The 21257-nt window shown below is 50.0% G+C and overlaps 1 protein-coding gene across 9 annotated transcripts in view; it reads left to right on the plus strand.

The window, feature by feature from the left end:
• GTF2I (general transcription factor IIi) overlaps positions 1–21257 on the plus strand; it is a 106913-nt gene that overhangs the window by 77233 nt on the left and 8423 nt on the right. For all 9 annotated transcript variants that reach the window (XM_059154646.1, XM_059154648.1, XM_059154652.1 and 6 more), the window contains 10 exons: positions 536–607; positions 6781–6964; positions 8877–8935; positions 11927–11998; positions 13310–13493; positions 14115–14173; positions 14559–14633; positions 19762–19863; positions 20385–20450; positions 20776–20959. In XM_059154646.1, the coding sequence (XP_059010629.1) occupies positions 536–607; positions 6781–6964; positions 8877–8935; positions 11927–11998; positions 13310–13493; positions 14115–14173; positions 14559–14633; positions 19762–19863; positions 20385–20450; positions 20776–20959 (1057 nt within the window). The remainder of the gene's footprint in view (positions 1–535; positions 608–6780; positions 6965–8876; positions 8936–11926; positions 11999–13309; positions 13494–14114; positions 14174–14558; positions 14634–19761; positions 19864–20384; positions 20451–20775; positions 20960–21257) is intronic.

The following is a 21257-nucleotide window of genomic DNA, read 5'->3' on the forward strand; positions in this document are numbered from 1 at the left end:
TTGTCTGTGAGACGCGTTTTGGAGAGACACACTTGTGACTTGTTCTCTTACTTCTGTCGGCTCTGGAGGCCGGGGGGTGTAGGTGGAGCACAGGAAGCCTGTCACTTAGGGTGGCGTGATGGAGAGCTTGCCAGCGTCCTCCGTCCCTCCGTGTACCATCGTGGAGCTCACCCGCCGCTGCTGCTCAGGGGCCAGAGCTCTGCTCTCTCTGAGCTGTGGTCCTGACACTCGAGCTGTGAAATCGCGCCTCGTTACTAATTTTCCATTTTGTCATCGTTTCATCCGCCGTTCTTCTTTCTAGTCGGTGTCAGCACTGATTTTAAGAAACACCTTCTGAAATCTTAAAAAGAACAGGAGAGCCCGGCTGGCTCAGGCAGTGGAGGGGCGACTCCTGTTCACTCAGGGTCGTGAGTTCAGGCACCACGTTGGGTGTAGAGATTGCTTAAATAAACTTGGAAAAAAATCGTACTACTTATTTGACCTGGTTTAGTAAGGCGACCAGTTTGAGGACATTTTGTGTTTGTTCTTCTTACAGTGAAGGAAGAGTGGTATGCCAGAATCACTAAATTGCGAAAAATGGTAGATCAGCTCTTCTGCAAAAAATTTGGTGAGTCTGATTTTCCCCACGACTAAAGTATATTACAGAGTAAGTTTTCCAAATTTTGCTTTTAAGAAAGTAAATACAGTGAAATGATACACCTCGTTTCCTTTTTCCCCTTTATAACATAAAATGTATTTATTAGTTTCAGAAAAAGAGGTCAGTGATTCATTGGTCTTACATAATACCCAGGGCTCTTTCCATCACATGCCTGCCTTCCTGCTCGGCACAGTGACCCCATCCCCCCCCCATGTGCTCCAGCCGCCCTCAGTTTGTTTCCTGTGATTAAGACTCTTCTATGGTTTGTCTGACTCTGATTCCACCCTCCCTTCCCCTGTGATCCTGTTTTGTTTCTTAAATCCCACATACGCGTGAGATGCTACGGAAATTGTTTTTGATTGATTGATTTTGCTTAGGGTAATACCCTCTAGTTCATCCACGTCGTCGCAAATGGCAAGATTTCAGTTTTTTGATGGCTTGAGTATTATCCCATTTTGTGTGTGTGTGTGTGTGTTTGTACACACCACATCTTCTTTATCCACTCCTCTGTCGATGGACACCTGGGTTCTTTCCACAGTTTGGCTGTTGTGATGTTGCTGCTATAAACATTGGGGTGCACGTGCCCCTTTGGATTCCTACATTTGTATGGGTAAATCCCTAGTAGTGAAATTACTGGGTCGTAGGGTAGCTCTTAAGGAGCCTCCATACTGTTGTCCGCAGCGGCTGTACCTGTGTCCGTTCCCAGCAGCAGCGCGGGAGGCTCCCCTTTCCCCACAGCCTTGCCAGCATCTGTCTTTCTGGACTGTTTCTTTGCAGCCATTCTGACTTTTCTTTCATCGGTGAATGTACATGTGTTAATCATGCAGAATTGTGGACCCGTGCCGAGGGGAGGGGGCCGTACGGCAGAAGCATGAACTCCTTTCCCGAGTGACTCTGATCCAGTGTTGCTGGTACAGCGCCAGGCCCCTTGCGGCCCAGGAGTCCCTTGTCTTTGGCCCCTTCTGTAGCACTTGGTGTGGCTTTCTGTAGCAGCAGGCCTGGGTCACAGCCTGTCCCTGAGGGCTGGTTGTCCAAAAACGGGGCGTGCCCCCCGTTCTTCTCTTGTTCCCTGGCCTTGCTGGCTCGCGTCCCCATACATGTCACTGTACTTGGGTTTGGTTTGTTGCTGTGGGATCTCTTGTCACCCTGGGCCACTCCACCCTGCTATGTCGTGCTTCTCAGCAGTCTGTGCAGTCTGGGCTGTGCTGCTGCTGCTGCTTGTTTTCACAGTTAAAACCATTTATACGGGCAGTTTCGAATCTGGCTGACTCTGGGTTTCTTCCCATGTCACTGGTTGTCTTTTTCGTTCTTGATGGCACCTCCCTCTAGTCAGTCTGCACTTGGAGTGCGGCCTGGCGGCTCCATCCTGAGTCGGATGCCGCCTTCCCTGCCGCGCTCCCTCGGCAGCTGTTCCCTCCCGTCTCTTGGCGCGAACTTAGTACCGTGATTCTCTATTTCCTGATGGCTTTTGCATTTAAGCTGCTAGCCCTGGACACTCATTTGACTTCAGAACTTTATTTTCTCCCCGCCTGTTTGGTACCTCTGCCAACTTCACGTGTCTGAATTAGGATCTTTTTTTAAGATTTTATTATTTGACAGACAGAGATCACAAGTAGGCAGAGAGGCAGGCAGAGAGAGAGAGGGAAGCAGGCTCCCCGCTGAGCAGAGAGCCCGATGCGGGGCTTGATCCCAGGACACTGAGATCATGACCTGAGCCGAAGGCAGAGGCTTTAACCCACTGAGCCACCCAGGTGTCCCTGAATGAGGATCTTTATCTCCCTCTGTAACCATGTTCCTTTCCCCGACCATCTGGGGACACCACCCTCTCCCCTGTTGTCCTGGCCAGAGCCCTGGGAGTCACCCTGGATATCTTGATTCTCACAAAGCCTCCTGCTGACCGGACTTCGAGCTCAGCCCAGAGCCCTACCCTTTTCTTCTTTGCTGCCGTCTCTTACACGTCCGAGCTGGTGCTACAGAGCCGATAGGTTTTAATATCATTAGAACCGTAAGTCCCTTTTCTGTTTTCTACTCCACGGCCTCCATTTGTTCTTGGAATGAACCCCACAGTCCCTGCTCGTGGCCACCCTGTCTTCTAATGTCACCTCGTAGACTGTCCCCCGGCTCACTCCGGACTGGCTCTATGACTGTCTCCTTGTCCTTTAATTTTTTTTTTTTTTTTTTAAGATGTTATTTATTTATTTGACAGAGAGAGATCACAAGTAGTCAGAGAGGCAGGCAGAGAGAGGAGGAAGCAGGCTCCCCACTGAGCAGAGAGCCCGATGCGGGACTCGATCCCAGGACCCTGAGATCATGACCTGAGCCGAAGGCAGCGGCTCAACCCACTGAGCCACCGAGGCACCCCTTTGCCCTTTAGTTTTTGGAGGTCCTGCCGTCCTGGGGAGTGCCGTCCTGCTGGGACCTCGTGTTTTTGTGCCTCTCCTTGTCGTTTCTTTCTCCATTCCGGTGCGGCCACAGGGGCCCGGTCTTCCCTGGGCGGCCCGTCAGCCGCACGCCTCGGAGCACATCCTGTGTCAGCCCGTTTTCGCTCTTCGAAGCACAGATGGGGGTCTTCTGCCTCCCCCTACAGCGCCGGCCGAGATCTTGCGCGTCTTGCCGCTGCTAGAATTGCGCTTCATGCTAGAGCAGGTGCTGCCCGGATACTTGGGGAACAGGCCTGTGTCACGGACGTGTGGGCGTGTGGCCTCGGGCCGTTATGTCGCGGAGAAGACCAGAGGCCGTCCTGAGCACCCCGGCTGCCCCGCGCGGGGGAGGCTGCGTGGAGGGCACTGTGGCAGCCGGCGCGGACTGTCCCGAGGACCGCAGCGGTTCTTCCTGCTCTGCGGGAGAAGCCATTTGAGTTTTACCGCCCAAAAAGCCAAGTCTCCTGGCTGATGATTCTTACTTGGCCCGTGGTTTCCAAGAGGGGTGCATGGCTGGGTGTTAGACGTAATAAACCAGCTCTGGGGTACCTCTCGGATGGCAGCTGCAAGCTTAGGTCATGGCTGGTGTGTTTGCAGAATCCGTGCACTTGATGTTGGCTGTGCTCTGGACCTGGCAGTGGAAGGCAGTGGGGGGAAGTCTGGATTTTAAGTATTTTCTCCTCATCCCTGGCCTCGACTACCCAGTGTGAGTGCAGGGCCTTAGTGACAAGTTCCGTCCTCCTAGTTTGTCTGGTCAGAGATCAGCTAATGAGCGAGAAACCAAAGTGTCTTCCCCACTTGAAAGGGCATTGTACTTCCGAGGCGTTTAGTGAAACGAGTCTGTTGGAGGCCGCCGCCATAGTGTCATCAGAGCCCACCGGGATCTTCATGAACAGGTTTAAACTTTGCCCTTCCGTGTGGTTCCAGAAGTTGAACTTGGGAAAAGAGTCGGCCCAATCTGTCGGCACCTCTGATGCTTGCCATGCGAGCTGACGTTGGCCTTGTGGAAAGGAGAGGCTGTGGACAAGCCCATGTACTCATTCCCATAAGAGGGAGCCAATGGAAAATGTTCTGGCCTCGTGTCGGAGCTAAGAAAATAAGTAAGAGCTTACCTGTCGCTACATTATAAACAGTAAAAGTCTGGTTCTTTGTTTCTGCTCTTGGCCTTGGGTGAGTCTAGGACTGTAAGTACCGTAGAGAGGGTTGCTGCTTCCTCTAAGGTTCCTAAAAGGAAAGGGGGGAAAGCTTACATTTCTGTAAGTGTCAAACATCATAAGTCTAGAAGGTTCCTTCCACTGCTTCGTCAAAATAGTCCGTTGTAGGCCTTCTGCACCCGCGGACACCTGGTTGCCAGGTGCTGAGAACGTGGTAGAGCAGAAGGCAGTGGGGCGCCCCCAGACACCAGGGGAGAGGTACAGGGCAGAGCTGCGGTGAGTACGAAGTGTCCGAGGGTTGCGTGGGGTCTGTGGACAGGAGGGCACGGGGGAGCGAGGGGGCTTGTTTTCTCTAGAGGAAGCCTCCCCGGCGACCAGCTTGCGCAGCTGACCTTCCCTTGCCCCGCGACTTCTTTCTTCGTATCTCCACTCCAGCGCTTGATTCCTTTTTATTTCATAGGAATCCCATTCGAATCATGACTGTGTTCTTTCTGGCCGTATTTCCCCTGTAATTGTTACTCTGTTACGCATCCAGTTGTGTTGTGGGTTTCTCCCGGGTGTGAAAGGCTCTGCCATATTTCTTGAGGGAGTGTTCCTTTCAACAGTCATGGTCTTCATCACACTGTGTGCGGTTCCAGATACACAGTCTTCACTCGGAGCGGAGAGAACCTGGGCGTCCGGGTGGCTCAGCCGTTCAGCATCTGCCTTCGGCTCGGGTCACAATCCCAGGGTCCTGAACTGAGCCCGTGCGTCAGGCTCTCTGCTCAGTGGGGGGCCTGCTTCCCCCTCTGCCTGCTACTCCCCTGCTTGTGCGCTCTTTCTCTCTCTGACAAGTAAATAAATAAAATCTTTTTTAGAAAGCAGACGAGCAAGAGAGGGATCTTGTACTTGGGCCCTTCGGATTCAGAGCTCATGACACAAGGAGGAAGCTAACTGGAAGGCCTTGACCTTCCTTCCTAGAGCTCTGTCCCGGAGCGGCTTCAGAACACGGATTACAGATGCCACATTCACACTTCAAAATTCTAATTCTCCACCTGCTCAAAACCGGAAAGGCAGTGCAATGCGTTCCCATGTACCCTTTTTTTTTTTTTTACGATTTTATTTATTTATTTGACAGAGTGAGATCACAAGTAGGCACAGAAACAGGCAGAGAGAGAGAGGGAAGCTGAGCAGAGAGCCCGATGTGGGGCTCGATCCCAGGACCCTGAGATCATGACCTGAGCCGAAGGCAGAGGCTCAACCCACTGAGCCCCTCAGGCGCCCCATCCCGTGTACCCTTTTCAGAATCAGTGATCATGAGGATTGTCCACACTGTTCATCTTTTCCCGTTTTTTTTTCCCCTCGGGAGGAACACGCAGCACATCACAGGCACTGCATCATTTATGTTGTGTTCACGTGCCTCTGAATAGAGCTTTCATTTCTTACACGAGCACCGCGCCGTCAGCACACTTGACACAATTAACCGTTCTTTGTACCCACTCTTGGACACTCCGTCTGCGAGTTTCCTCGTTCATCTGAAAAGTCCCTTTAAAAAAGGGTTTGCTTTGAGGGGCGCCTGGGTGGCTCAGTGGGTTGAGCCTCTGCCTTCAGCTCAGATCATGATCTCAGGGTCCTGGGATCCAGCCCCGCAGCGGGCTCTCTGCTCAGTGGGGAGCCTGCTTCCCTCCCCCTCCCCGACCCACCACCTGCTTGTGATCTCTGCCTGTAAAATAAATTTAAAAAAAAAAAAAATCCTAAAAAAATATATATATAAAGGTTTTGCTTTGAATCTGGGTCTAAACAAAACTCAAGCCGGAGCTTTGGTTGATAGCTGCTTTTAACCTAAGCCAGTCTCGGCCTGCGGTTTTTATTTCCATTCCATGCATTCTTTGCAGAAGCTACTTTTAAAATATCACATTCATAGGGGCGCCTGGGTGGCTCAGTGGTTTAATGTCTCTGCCTTCAGCTCAGGTCATGATCCCGGGGTCCTGGGATCGAGCCACGCATTGGGCTCTCTGCTCAGCAGGGGAGCCTGCTTCCCTCTCTCTCTCTCTCTGCCTGCTTCTCTGCCTACTTGTGATCTGTCTGTCAAATAAATAAAATCTTAAAAACAAAACAAAACAAAACCACATTCATGTAGTTGGGATAAAGAACATTCATCTTACCGTTGCAGTATAAGTAAAAAGTAGTAACTGTGTAGGAGCCACTAACAGAATTCTCACACTCAGAGCACAGGTAGCAGCCAAAGTCAGTCTCCAGATGATTTGACAATGTAGTATTTAATTTATTTATCTTTATTCTCTATGGTAGTTCTCTTATCCTGTTTATTTCTTCTCAAAGATACTGAAAAAGCTCTTACAGGATCGTACAGCTGTTAAGATGGTCTTCGAATCTAGAAGCTTCCCTCCACCAGAAGTTACCTCTTGATCACGGGCCATTCATACTTGCCTTTGCTGTTTCCGTAGTTAGTGTGTATGTTTCCAGAATTTACTTTGCTTTTCAAAAAGTTGACCACTATTTTGCTTTGGATTCTACTAAACTGTGATTTCAGCAGGAGCTTAATCTCCTGAATTGTGTTTCCTTTGTGAAGCTGAAGCCTTGGGGAGCACGGAGGCCAAGGCTGTTCCTTACCAGAAGTTTGAGGCACATCCCAATGACCTCTACGTGGAAGGACTGCCCGAAAACATTCCTTTTAGAAGTCCCTCATGGTACGGCATCCCACGGCTGGAGAAGATCATACAAGTGGGCAATCGAATTAAATTTGTTATTAAAAGGTAAGATGATGATCTCCGGACGCAAATGTAATGCTGTCCTTAAGAAAAGATTAATATCGGGACGCCTGGGTGGCTCCGTCGGTTAAGCACCTGCTTTCAGCTCAGGTCATGATCCCAGGGATTGAGCCCAGCATCAGGCTCCGTGCCTGGTGGGGGAGCCTGCTTCTCCCTCTTCCTCTGTCTCTCTGTGTGCTCTGTCTCTCTAGCTCTCACTCTCTCGCAATTAAATAAATCTTAAAAAAAAAAAAAAAAAAAGATTAATTTCATGCAGGTAGGGTCTTTTATTCCCCCTCCTGTTGGACTTACTGTCCATATTTAAAATAAAGTTGTATTATAGTTAGATTTTTTATCGAGGGAATGTTTGTTTAGTATCAGGCACCAGATGGACAAAGCTGGGTCCAACAGGAACCCTGTCTTGGGAGGCTTGTTACAAAGATAAATGCAAAAAGGTGTTTTTTTTTTTTTTTTTGCTTTGGGGGAGAAGGTGAGGGTGGCCAGTAGATGGGTGCATCGAGTAGTGGAAAAGAGCTTCGAGTACAGGCTCTAGTAGAAGTAGAGGAGAGAGGGCGGGTCCCGTAACCGCAGAGTTCTGTGCGGGTGTGGGAAGCCAGGCAGATGCGGGCCCGTGGAGGAAGCCTTTGGTCCTGTACTGTCAGTGGGGTAATGAAAAGGTTTTAAAGCCAGTTCTTTTTTTTTTAATATTTTATTTATTTATTAGAGAGAGAGACAGAGCATGAAGGGGGGAAGACGCAGAGGGAGGAGGAGAAGCCGACACCCGGCTGAGCAGGGAGCCCGACCTGGGGCTCGATCCCAGGACCCTGAGATCATGACCTGAGCCGAAGGCAGTCACTTAACTGACGGAGCCACCCAGGTGCCCCTAAAGCCAGTTCTTTTTAAAAGAAGTTGGTGGGGGACGTCTGGGTGGCTCAGTCAGTTAAGCAGGTCATGATCCCAGGGTCACAGGATCGAGTCCCCCTTCAGGCTCCTTGCTCAGTGGGGAGCCTGCTTCTCTCTCTGCCTCTGCTGCCTCACTGCCTGCTTGTGTGCTTGCTCGTACTCGCTCTCTCTGACAAACAAGTAAGTAAGAGCAGTTGGTGAGACCCCTGACTGGCTCAGTTGGTGTGGTGTGCGACTCTTGATTTGGGGTTTGCGAGTTCAAGTCCCACATTGGGCTAAGAACTTACTTTAAAAATAAAAATAATAATAATTTGGATTTGGATTTTATTTGATGGAGAGAAAGATCACAAGTAGGCAGAGAGAGAGAAGCAGGCTCCCTGCTGAGCAGAGAGCCCAATGCGGGGCTCCATCCCAGGACCCTGAGATCATGACCTGAGCAGAAGGCAGAGGCTTTAACTCACTGAGCCAGCCAGGTGCATTTTAAATCCAGCCAGCCTGGATTTGCATTTTAAAAGGATTCTTCTGGCTTGAGTTTGAAGGGTGGTGGAATGGGTGATTTGTGGGGAGGGAGAGGGTGGCGAAGGCCTGTCTTGACTACAGAAGGCTGCTGTGGTGGTAGAATGCATAGCTCTGGCTTATTCGTTGGGCCTTGTGCATGTGTATGGTCACTGGGTCTCACCGTGTAAGGGAGAGGACTCTCCAGTTCGGCACAGCTAGATATTTTTGACCGTATTATGGTGGAGCTCGTGCGGTTTCAGAAGCACTTGAACGGTTTTGGGGAGACGGCGACTGCTTTCGCACTGTTGAGCTTCACGTGCCTTTGAGGACATTCGGTCGGAACCTGAATCTGTGAAAATTGCTATTTTCAAAATAATCGAGTCCTCCAGCTGACTTCCCCCCCACTGGAAGTGAAGTGCGACTGAAGCGTAATGAAGTCACGGACAGCGCCCGGCTGTGTGGGGTGGCCTGTCGGGCGTTCCGCGCGCTGTTACTCACCCCGCCCGTGTTTTTGCAGACCAGAACTTCTGACCCACAGCACTACCGAAGTCACTCAGCCGAGAACCAACACACCAGGTAAGATAGCTATGGGTTCCTTTTTAAAGCTCAGATTGGTGTTCTTCAGTCTTGTAAAGTGATGGAACTCCTCTTTCTCCCTTTCCCCCAGAAACCGTATGTGGACGCTTAGTACAGCCTCCCTCGGTTATCAGCGCACACCCAGGTAGTTCTGGGAAAGCTCAGCCTTCAAGTTTAGGTCCATGGTGTTCAGTAAGCATCACTACTATTCAGCATGTGTCATTCCGGCAGCCCGATCTGTGTTCCGTGCTCTAATCAACATCAGCAAACACGATAGCTACGACTGCAGTGTGAGTTTTTACACTCAGAGCACATCTCACGCCAGGGAAGCACATTCTGAGTCTTGGGTCGCGGCCTGTGGCTCATGTGGCGGTCTGCAGACGCGGACCTTAACCTGTGGTCACTCGGCCCCCGTCTTCTCAGTGACAAACAGTGCAGTTGCAGCAGCTGCGCTGACCTCATAACCCAGTGGAACTGGGAGGTCTCAGTCTCCGTTGTGTGAATGAATGGTTTTATTTTCTCCATCTGAACTATAAGTGTGCCTTTATTCCTTTGCCATCTTTTTGTTCAGCGGGCATAGTGTCAGAAAAAGTGACCGCAGCTCGTGTGTCTTCTACAGACTCACGGACTTCTGTTGCCAAGAGCTAGGGGGCGATTCGGAATTCACGCAGTTAATTGTTCATACACAATGGCATGCAAGAGGGATGCCTTCGTGGCTCAGTCGCTGCGTGTCTGCCTTCCGCTCAGGTCGTGATCCCAGGATCCTGGGAGCAGAGCCCTGCGTCGGGCTCCCTGCTCGGCAAGAGGCCTGCTTCTCCTTCTCCCTCTCCCACTCCCCCTGCTTGTGTTCCCTCTCTCACTATCTCTCTTTCTCTCTGTCAATTAAAAAAAAAAAAAAACGATACCCAAGAGGTCTGTACTAGGCCCTGGGGGTCCCTGCAGGCAGCCAGCAAAGGCGAGCCAGGATCCCGGAGAGACAGCAGAGTCATTTGTGTTTCTGGTGGCATGCGAAATGGTTGAGATGTACCGTGTGCAGGGGAAGCCGAATTCCCCTGTGCCAGGAACCTTGCTGGGGAGACGGTGTGATCAGTGAGCGGCAGAATCCGCCCAGCCGCCTCCTCGGCCTGCTTTTGATTTAGACAAAGGAAGTATTGGCGACACAGGGAAGGTCGGGGAGGAGCCAGGCTTTGCTGAGGGAAGTGATAGAAGGAGCAGTATTTTTGAAGGTATGACTGGGGTCACCTGGATTAGTGTGACCTTGACGAGAGGCTCTGTCCAGTCTTTCTCAAGAGAAGCACCAAATTCAAGGTTGTGCTTACGGGATCGCTGGTTGATCATTCTGGTAGTGACGGCAAACCTGACAGTATATTGAGGGAGCCCGGGGTCGGCTGTACTTACCTGTCGTCCTCTGGCCGAGATCCTTGGGATCTGTCGTCCGAGATGAGTCTCGATGCTCTGAATCGTTAATGGTACTTGGCTCCCACCTTTCTCCGGAGACCGTGGCGGGAGGTAACGTTGTCGTTCTTCGTTCCCGCGGGACCGGTCATCTGGTCTGCCGCTAAGCCAGGCATCCGTTTCTCGCTGGGCTAATTCGGGTCCGACTGCGTACCACAAGTTAGTTACCCCATTAGGAAGGTCTGCCTAAGCGTTGGCATGACATGAGATGTCATAAAACTTGTGTGCTTCAACGCATGGGGGCACTTTGCCCTCAGTTCTAGAACAGACACACACAGGTCCCGTGGGAGAGAGTCCTGGAGTTGTAACAACCAGGTGGTTGAGCTTTGAAGGGGCAGAACAGGAAGGGGCACCCGCTTCCTGGGAGGAGTAGTACAGAGACCTTCACCAGCAGAGGAGGTGTTGGGTGAGGCAGAAAGTGGACGAGGGAACAGAAGCTCTTGACCTTGGAGAAGTGGAGTCTCGATGTTTCTTAATACCAGTTTTTGGTTTGTACCTGACTTCCTTCCTCTGGCTGAAAGGTTGAGCCACACCACACGAAACACTTGAGATGGTAGGTTTTCTTTTAAAAGTAAGAGCTTTTAAGGTACTTCCCCAAAGTAAAAATGTATTATGAGATTTTTCCAAGCCACTGACCTTTAGCAGTATTTCCAGAACTTTCCCAGCATTTCTAGACTGCCTCTGTCCACAGACACAGATGACTTCCGCCCTGAACGTGATCCTCGTGCTCTGTGCTCCTTTCCCTCTTACTCTTTCTCTCGCTCGCTCGCTCCTCTCTCTGTCAACCCCCTCCCCATCTGAAGCGCCACCAAACAAGCCTCGAGTGTCTTTTAAGTAAGTGATATCCTCCATGTCTTCTGCGGTGGCTCATTTTCCCTTTATTTACGAGGGGTTTGTTTTCTTGTGCATAAGAGGAAGGAAAGAAGCCCGGCTGTAGACGTGAGTAGTGGCAGGTCAGATCTCTGAATCCCTTTAACGTGCATCTCTCCCGTGTATTTCTGTGATTTTCTGTGATTAGTGAAGTTTCCCTTTCTGTGGATTTCTAGCCACACGCCAGCTTGATAACGCAATGAACAGCTGACAGAAAGTAGATACAGTCGGAACTGTTCTGTGAACCTGACGCGGCCGCTGCTCCCTGCCCCAACACGGTCCTGTGGCGCTCCTCCAAGGAGGAACCCTCGAAAAACACTGTTTAGAGCCTTCTTACAAACTCGTTCTTTATTTACAGTGTGGACCGAAATTTGATTTCTGTCCTCCTGAAGCTCCGGTGTTGGCCAGGTGCAGGGGGTCTCCTCGAGACCCAGAGGTTTGGGGGCGCCTGGGTGGCTCAGTGGGTTAAAGACCCAGAGGTTTTGTTTCTAAACAAAATCAAGTTCAGAGCGTCGCTGGATTCAACACCGAAAACTGACAGTGTTGTATGTTAGGTAGAGCAGAATGTTCTGAAAAGGACCGTCACCCGGAGGAGCCACACCCAGCCTCCTCCTGTGTCCACACCGAGAAGGAACGTTGTTAACCGCATTTACTTGTGCTTTCTAGTCAAAGAAGACTGGAATGTCAGAATTACCAAGCTACGGAAGCAAGTGGAAGAGATTTTTAATTTGAAATTCGGTAAGTGAAACCCAGTGATTGTGTCTTAGTTTAGAAATCTGAACGGAAGGCGGTGTTCCGCGTGTCCCACAGCCGCGGGGCGGAAGGAAGGAAGCCCCAGAAACGGGGTTTTCGTTGCTCTCTGCTGCTGAATCCGCGGCTGAACCCGAGCACGGGACCGTGCTTCTCCCAGACGCGGTGTTCTGGTGCGTCCCAGCCGGAGAGCAAGGGAGGCGGCGGGGGAAGGCTCGGCTCGGCCGCGCGCGCTTCCAACCGGGCTGACACCGCACTTGCAGCGGATACGTGTCCCGCTTGTCCCGGCGCCGCCTGTTGGCCGCGGTTTCTGGGAGCGCGGTCTTGAGGGGGCTTCTGAGGGGACCCGGCGGGCGTGTGTCCGTGGATGGCGCGTGTCGCTCATGGAGAAGGAGGGCAGGAGGGGGAGTGATAGCAGTCCCGCCGGGGCCTTCCCGTCCGCCCTTACTGCAGGGTGTTCCTGTTCTGTGTCCCGGATCCCGAACCTTCCACCTTTGCCTCTGCTCTCCGCATGAGCTGCGCGCGGGGGCAGCAGGTGCAGCCCGTATCTGTCACCGGCAAACAGGCTTTCGGGGCCGTGGCCCATAGTTCCCGATTGATTCTGCCCAGAGCACAGAGATCGTTCTGACTAATGATGGAACTTCCCTTGTGGTTCGCTGAAGTGCTAAATGTTCTTTTTCAAGATACTATTTTTTAGGCCCCTTCTTGCGTTTTGCATGCTATCCTATGCAAAATGCTTCCAATAATCGAGTGGAGGCTCCCCTTAAGAAAACTACTGAGTGGAGATCGCTAGCCGGTGGGGGTCTGCGTAACACGCTTGAGAACGCCCGGGTGATCGCTAGCCGGTGGGGGTCTGCGTAACACGCTTGAGAACGCCCGGGTGTTGGCTCCACTAACGTCGTGATCACTTTGCAATCTGGACAAATACCAAATCGTGGTATTTGGGATGCCTGAAATGAGTGTAATGTTACATGTCAACTATACCTTGATAAAAGGAAACATTTTTTTTTTTTTTTTTTTTTAAAGATTTTATCTATCCACCTGACAGACAGAGACCACAAGTAAGCAGAGAGGCAGGCAGAGAGAGAGGAGGAAGCAGGCTCCCTACTGAGCAGAGAGCCCGATGTGGGGCTCGATCCCAGGACGCTGGGATCATGACCCGAGCCGAAGGCAGAGGCTTCAACCCACTGAGCCACCCAGGCGCCCCAAAAGGAAACATTTTTTAAAAGAATACAGACAAAAATAAAAGAATGCCTGTAACATTTTACCTTCCGTGTGTTACGTTCTCTTATCTTGCAGCTCAAGCTCTTGGACTCACAGAGGCCGTCAAAGTTCCATACCCTGTGTTTGAATCAAACCCCGAGTTCCTTTATGTAGAAGGCTTGCCAGAAGGAATTCCCTTCCGAAGCCCTACCTGGTTTGGGATCCCGCGACTTGAAAGGATTGTCCGTGGGAGTAATAAAATCAAGTTTGTTGTTAAAAAGTAAGTTCAGTTTGACCATATAGTCATTTCTGGCATCAAAACAGTAATGTTCTGTTTCCATCTGAAGTGTTTTCTGGCTGTGGGTGGCCTCGTCGCGATGGGAGAGCTCAGCTCTGAGCTGCCGCCTTGGCACAGGCCCTTGCCTTGGCTCGTCCTTGAACCCGCATAGATTCTCTTCTTCATACAAGGAGGGTGACACCTGCTTCGCGGGGGTGGTGTTCGACGGGGTCAAAGACACGGTGCTGATGCTTTGCCTTCCTCGTACGTGAATGGAGGTTGAGGACGGATTTGTAGCTGCCCCAGTGCTCCGGGGGCAGCCTGGGTTTCCGTGCTTGTGTCTCTTACGCACCTTTCTGCAGGGTTTCCATACTTGCCCAGACTAAACTAGTGTCCGGTAATTTTCACTTCACGGAAGAAGTCATTTACTCTTCACGAAATCATGTAGCAGGTCATGGTGGGAGGGAGAAGTGAGGGTGGTTCTTGTCCATAGTGACAAAATGCGTTGTCCCATGACAGCACGAGGGTCCTCAGAAGAGAAAATTACTGGTCCTGGTAACGTTCACTAGCTGTGAAGACCAGTGGTATGCTGGGAGTTCTAATATTTCTTGGTTTTCTCTCTAGACCTGAACTAGTGATCTCCTACCTGCCTCCTGGAATGGCTAGTAAAATAAACACTAAAGGTAAGAGATCACATGCTCTGTGTTTCACGTCTGTGCAGTGAAACATTCCTTACTGATGTTACCTGAATTCCACCGAGTCGCGTGCCTAGTGTCTTTCCGGGGCTTTTGGTTTGTTTCTCTGCTTTTAAAGGTACTTTATATAATGGGCGCCACCCCCCCCCCCCAAAAAAAAAACCCATTCCATTGACAATTCCTATTTGCCATCCTCTGTCATTCACGCTTCCACCGTGTTGTTGAGACTCTGGTGGAGGATCACCACTTGAATTCTTCAGTTTTCTTTGAAAAGATCCAAACTGTATGAATATTCTGCCTTAATAAAGCATCCCCTTCTGGGTGGTTTTTTCCCCCTCCAATATGCAAAAGTGATCGTGTGCTTATTTTGTAGCCTTGCAGTCGCCGAAAAGACCACGGAGCCCTGGGAGCAATTCAAAAGTTCCTGAAATTGAGGTCACTGTGGAAGGTAAGGCCACTCGGGGCAGGTTTCTGGTGATTCTCCAGTTCACTAATTCTATCCATTAATTCTTCAGTTTACTGTCTGCTTTTATGTAGATGAATTTTTACAAAACTGGGCTTACACATGGAGCGTAAAAAACAAAAGAACACACATTATGAGGCTGGCTTCTGGGTTTCCTCTTGTCCTTTGTTCATGGATACAAGAAGACTGAGCTCGCGGTTCAGGTGTACATACATACAGGGCAGGACGTACAGGAGATGGTGTTCCAGACCGGCCTGGACCCACTGTGTGCAAATACAGTGTATGTGTCAGCTCTCTTGGTTGGGCAGGGAGAATTTGAAACAAAATGATGCACAGGCTCGAGTGCTAAGAGGTTTTGGGTTTTCAAGTCTGGACTCCGTCATTTAGGCAAAGTACTTAAAATCTCTGCTTCAGTTAATACATCTGTAAAATGGTCATAAGAATGGTACTTAGCTCATATGCTGTTTTTTAAATTTTTAAATCTTTTTTAAAGATTTTATTTATTTGTTCTACACAGAGAGACACAGCAAGAAAGGGAACGGAAGCAAGGTTACTGGGAGAGGGAGAAGCAGGCTTCCTACCAAGCAGGGAGAGCCCTATGTGGGGCTCCATCCGAGGACCCTGAGGTCATGACCGGAGCCAAAGGCAGACACTTAATGACCAAGCCACCCAGGCGCTGCTCATGTGCTGTTTTTAAAATTGAGATAAAATTCACATATAAAATTCGCCATTTTATTTTTCTTAATTCACTCCTTAAAATACACAATTCAGCATATTCATACGGTGGTGCAGCCATCAGACCAAACTCCAGAACGTTTTCATCACCCGGAAGAGGACCCCACCCTTACCTAACAGCAGTTGTGCCGCATCTCCCCATCTCTGCAGCCCCTGGGAGCCACCTACTTTTTCGTCTCTGGCTAAGCCTATTCTCGACGTCTCACGGAAGCGGAATGACAGTGGGTGACCCTTCGGGAATGGTTTCTGTCATTTGGCGGAATGTTTTCCAGGTTCACCTCTGTTGTACCTTGACCCAGTACTACAGTCCTTCCCCTCCGTCTGCTTTTGAAGATTTGTGCTTAAATACACGTGACAGGGATGAGAGAGATTCCTCTTCCCGTCAAAACTACAGTCAGCGCTGGGTCCTCTCATTCCAGTAACCGCCCTGCCGTTCCCCCAGCTGCACGACATTCCGTCAGCAGCACCTACGTGTTGGCCACCACTGTTTCTTTTCTGATTTTTATTGTTTTAAAGATAAGAGAGCGACTGCGCATGAGCAGGCGGAAGGGGGGCAGAGAAAGAGGGACAAGCAGACTCCCCGCTGGTGCTAGGACTTGACCTCAGACCCCCAAGATCGTGACCTGAGCCGAAGTCAGACGCTTAGTCGACTGAGCCACCCAGGCGCCCCTTCTGTCTCTGATTTTTTGTATGCTATCCTTCCTAATAGGTGTGCATTTCTTTTTCTTGGTAACTAGTAACATCAGGTGGATACGCCACATTTTGTTTATCCATCCATCAGGTGGACATTGGGAACGCTTCTGGCTTGGGGTATTAGGAATTACGTTACTAGGAGCATTGGTATGGAAGTTCTTGTATGGACATAAGTTTTTTTGTTTTTTGTTTTTTTTAAAGATTTTATTTATTTGACAAATCATAAGTAGGCAGAGAGGCAGGCAGAGAGAGAGAGAGAAAGAGGCTTCCTGCTGAGCAGAGAGCCTGATGCGGGGCTCGATCCCAGGACCCTGGGATCATGACCTGAGCTGAAGGCAGAGGCTTTAACCCTCTGAGCCACCCAGGCGCCCCTGGATATAAGTTTTTAATGTCGATTTATATTTAGAGGGTCTGATTATTAAATACAAATACATGTATTAACTAAAATGATCTCGTGTAAAAGGTGGTAACTTTTCTTGCTTTGCAGTAGAATTAGCAAGGGAGACGAGATAGGAATGGGATGCTGTTTAGGTTGGTAATAAACCCATTTATCATACATACCAGCGTAGAAATCCATTTTGGGGGGGTTTACCTGGGTGGCTCAGTTAGTTAAGCGTCTGCCTTCAGCTCAGGTTATGATCTCGGGGTCCTGGGATCAAGTTGCGTATCAGGCTCCCTGCTCAGCGGCGATCCGCCCTCTCCCTCTGCCTGCTGCTTCCCCTGCTTGTGTGTGTGTCTGTCTCTCTGACAAATAAATAAATAATACCTTTTTTTAAAAAAAAAAAAAACCCCACCACCAAACCATTGTTTCTGAAATGAAAGAAATACCATTTAAGTGTTAGACCCTCAATTCGCACACTTTGTATTTTTGGTTTCTAATTGAAAAGGAGTGGACTAAGGTCAGCGATGGGTTGGTGAAAACTGGTTTTGAGCTGCCTTCAGATTAACAGAGAATGAGTTTATGTTACGTTCCCCCTGCCGTAGATTTCCTGTGCCACGGTAGCTTTCTGTTCCTTCACCAGGTCTGTAAATGGACTCTGAATTTAAGTAGTATTTGTTAAAATACCATAAAGTCATTGCTAGTATTTTCCCTTGATGTATGTCGTAAAAGCTGTGTCCCGGTCCGGGAGTTTTTTGGCAGTTTAGCGGTGAGGGGAGAAGTATTTTGCCTGCACCGTACTAATACTGTTTTGTACATCAGGCTTGTTGGGAATTGTTTTACTTTAAAAGATAAATGTATCACATATAATTTATACACGGTCAAATGTTCCCGTTGCAGTCCTGCGGTGTGATTTTTGAAAACGTTAGTGTTAGCATTTGATTCGGTTTTTGGATCGTCGGTCGCCAGCTCCCTGCCCTGCCCCCCGGGCACCTCAGCAGCCAGTTCTCCCGGCTGGGCCCAGGCGCAGCCTCGCCCCGTCTGCTTTCGGCCCACGGAATGCTTTGGCCTGTTCGGAATTCTGTGTGAATGCAGTCCTGTCGGCTCTGCTCTTTGCGACTGGCTGCGTTTTCACAGCGTAAGGCTTTTTGGTCTACACTCGTGGCATAGCGCCGTGCCCCCTTGTCACGGCGAGCACCCTCCATGGTGTGGCTTCCCCGTGTTTGTTTACGTGGTCGTCAGCGGACGTCGGGTCTGTTTCCAGCCTTGGCTGAGAACGAGACTGCGGACGCTGGAGAGCAAAGCGCGGCCTGTGTCCTCTCGGGGAGCAGAATCGTGGAGCTGCTCGGGGGCCTCGGGGCCGCCCGGCAGCTCTTGGGGGCGCTTTTGTCGCTTCACACTTCCGCCAGGAGCTGCCGCGTGCCGCTTGCCACCGGTCCTCCGGGTCCTCGGCACTGTCATTGTTTTAAATTTAGCTTTCCCGGTGGGGGCGTGGTGCTTTTTCACTTCACTGTAAACCTGAATCCTGCCTTACTAATGTAGACTGAGATCTAGATACTTCAGGCAGGTCCGTTCCGCCTGCTGCTCCCAAGAGCCTTCCCGTGTCACCCCGTTGTTACTCCAGGCTCGCTTCACCAGTGCCGAGCCCAAGCAGAGGGGTGAGCCGGCTGGCCTTAGTAGCCCTTTGCAGAGCTGCGGGCATGGGCGGACTGATGGCCTCGTCGTGGTTGTCCCTCCTGGCGAGTCCAGGCTGCGAGAGACCGCTCGCCTTTGCGCACTTGGCTCTCGTATTTGTTGTAGAGAGAGAGCGCGCTTGTGAGTGGGGAGGTGCGGAGGTGCGGTGGAGCCCAGTGAGGGCCCGATCTCAGAACGCTGGCATCGCGACCTGAGCTGAAGTCAAGAGTCTGGTGCTTAACCGACGGAGCCGCCCAGGCACCCCTCGACGTGTTATAGAGCATGACAGATGCAGTCGCCTTGAGTCCCCCGCTGCCATCCTCCCCTCCCACACGCCCGAGGATGCCGAGGCCATGTCTACGCCGAGTTCACAAGATGGAAAATGGCGGCCGCGCGCACGTCAGGGGCTTGTGTTGCTTGAGTCAGGTTCTGGCCCGCAGGCGCATCAGAGACTAGTGGTGAGGACCGAGGAACCAGACCCCGCAGTTGGGACCCCAGCCCCACCGCGTGCTGTGTGCTTGGCTGCAGGCTGCGTAGCCCCCAGGGCTCAGGGTCCCCACACGTACGGCAGGCACGTGTGTCCTGTGAAAACAGGGTGCGCTCGAGGCAGTGACCAAGCCATAGCTGTTGGTCGTGTCGCTGCAGATGTTGTTCTCCACGGGGGACAGCATAGGAAGTAGGTAGCTCAGTAGCAAGGCGGTTCAGGTGAAAGCCCAGAGGGTGTTTTTTATTTTTTTAAAGATTTTATTTCATTTGAGAGAGCATGCTGTGCTGGGGGGAGGGGGGCTGGGAATCTCCAGCAGTCCCCGCTGAGCTCAGGGCCCAGTGCAGGGCTCCATCCTAGGACCCTGAGATCATGACCTGAGCCGAAGTCAAGACTCAGAGGCTTAACCACCTGAGGCCCCCTGAAAGCCCAGAGTCTATACAGATATTCTGCAAAGTGGGAAATTTGGAGTTGAAAGACCTATCTTTAGGATGTTGGTTATTTTCTTAACAGATTTGAAGAAACTTAATTTCTTCTTATTTTCCCATTACTTTGGCTATTATGTTTTTAAAAATTCTTCAGATTAAAATAAACTTACTATTTAAGCATTAGGTGACCTCTACATAAAGAGGAGTCAGGGCTTGGGATTTATAAGAGTAACTTAAACTAATAGTTCTTTTCATTCAGTGGAAGAGCAACCGGTTTCCCACGACATTGTTTCTGATTCGTACTAAGAATGTGGGGTGGGGGTGCAGAGTCAGTTGCAGAATCCAAAGGAAGCCTTCTCGTGGAGAGAGCACAACCATACCCGAAGCTGTCGTTGTTCAAGGGTTGAGAGGAAAACACACAAGCAAACGTAGCTATCCCCAAATTAGATGGCTCCAGAAGGGCTTGTCGGAGCATTAAGCGAATTGAAAATTCATCAGATCTTCCAGAAAGCTGATTCTGTTTAAGGCGAAAGTGGCTGAATGCAGGGGCGGAAGTGGAAAAGTGGACGGAGGCTGTGGTGGGGGCCTCGGCGCCCACTGCACTGCAGAGTTTGTGTACGGTCTGAACCTAACATGGTTGTTCAGGGAGACACGAGCGATACTGACACGTGATGGGATACGTGTATTGATTATGATTTTTTCTTTCTAATTCTTCTTTAGGCCCTAATAACAACAACCCTCAAACCTCCGCGGTTCGAACCCCTACCCAGACTAATGGTTCTAATGTTCCCTTCAAGCCTCGAGGGAGAGAGTTTTCCTTTGGTAAATAAGAATTTTATTTTTCTTAAAATTTCATCATTTTACGTAAAAGGAACCAATACAAACGCTGTATTTTTCTAGGTGAACGGTTCTTTCTTTGGTTAGTTAGAGTATATGCGCTAGGAAAGGTACTATAATAGCTACTCAGCCCCTCTGTGCCTCAGTTTCTGGATTGGTGAAATGGGGTTACTATTCCTTCCTGCCTCCTGGGTTATTATGAGGAGTAGGAGTACTAAGTTAGTTCAAGGGTAGGACCGTACCTGGCACACTGAGCAGGCTGTCACTGTTTTTTGGGAGGTTTCTTGGTTTTCATTTGTTTTTTATTTGAGTTTATGTCATTTATTTGTTGCCAGTGTTTTAGTAATACAGTGAAACGGTTTAATGTAGAATTAGAGTAGTTGCCAAGAAACGACTGTGCTAAAAACCTATGTCTTTTTTCTTAAAGATGCACAGTGAAATAAATTGTTGAGCAGAGATGTATTTTGCGAAGTAATGCTAGTAACTGTCTTGTTTTTCACTTGCAGAGGCCTGGAATGCCAAAATCACGGACCTAAAACAGAAAGTTGAAAATCTCTTTAATGAAAAATGCGGTAAGTTTATTTTTAAATGTTAGGACTAAAATATATGGTAGCCTTTTCCCAGTAGGAGAATGTGTGCAGAATACAATGTGGAGCGTTACTGTCATGGAAGATACCTGTGTTCTGTGGGTGTGGATTCCGCCTTTTCTCCCACTTTTCTGAGCACTGCAACATTGAACACATTTTTCTAAAATTGAAAATAATACCATTAAAAAAAAATATATATATATATATATAATTTTAGTGCTTGCAAAATGTAATTTTAAAAGGACTTTTTTAAAAAGGCTGAGTTTGAGATGGGACTGTGAGAGAGAAAGGGAGCGTGTGTGTCTTACAGGCGAGGCTCTGGGCCTCAAGCAAGCCGTGAAGGTGCCCTTTGCGCTATTCGAGTCTTTCCCGGAGGACTTCTACGTGGAGGGCCTGCCTGAGGGGGTGCCCTTCCGGCGGCCGTCGACCTTCGGCATTCCGAGGCTGGAGAAGATACTCAGAAACAAGGCCAAGATTAAGTTCATCATCAAAAAGTAAGCGCAGTGAGCTGGAAGGAGCCTGGCCGTGAGGTAGTGGCGCCCAGACGGAGGCACATGGGGACTGGGCTTCCCCTTTGTGCCGAGACCTGGTTAGCTCTAAGAGTCAAAGGGGAAAGCTCTTGGAGCTGTGCTTCTGTGGGTCTTTTAAGTTTTTCATGACTGGTTATAAGAGGGCAGGGGGTGCTGGAGCTTGTCAGAGGGATAACCCCTTGACCTTGCTGATAGACCCCTGTCTTACCGTTAACGGTGCTGCTGGGTCTAAGCAGTCGTTCGGTTTTGTGAAGCCCTGTGA

This window comes from Mustela lutreola, chromosome 17 (genome assembly GCF_030435805.1).
Source record: "Mustela lutreola isolate mMusLut2 chromosome 17, mMusLut2.pri, whole genome shotgun sequence".
Lineage (NCBI taxonomy): Eukaryota > Metazoa > Chordata > Mammalia > Carnivora > Mustelidae > Mustela > Mustela lutreola.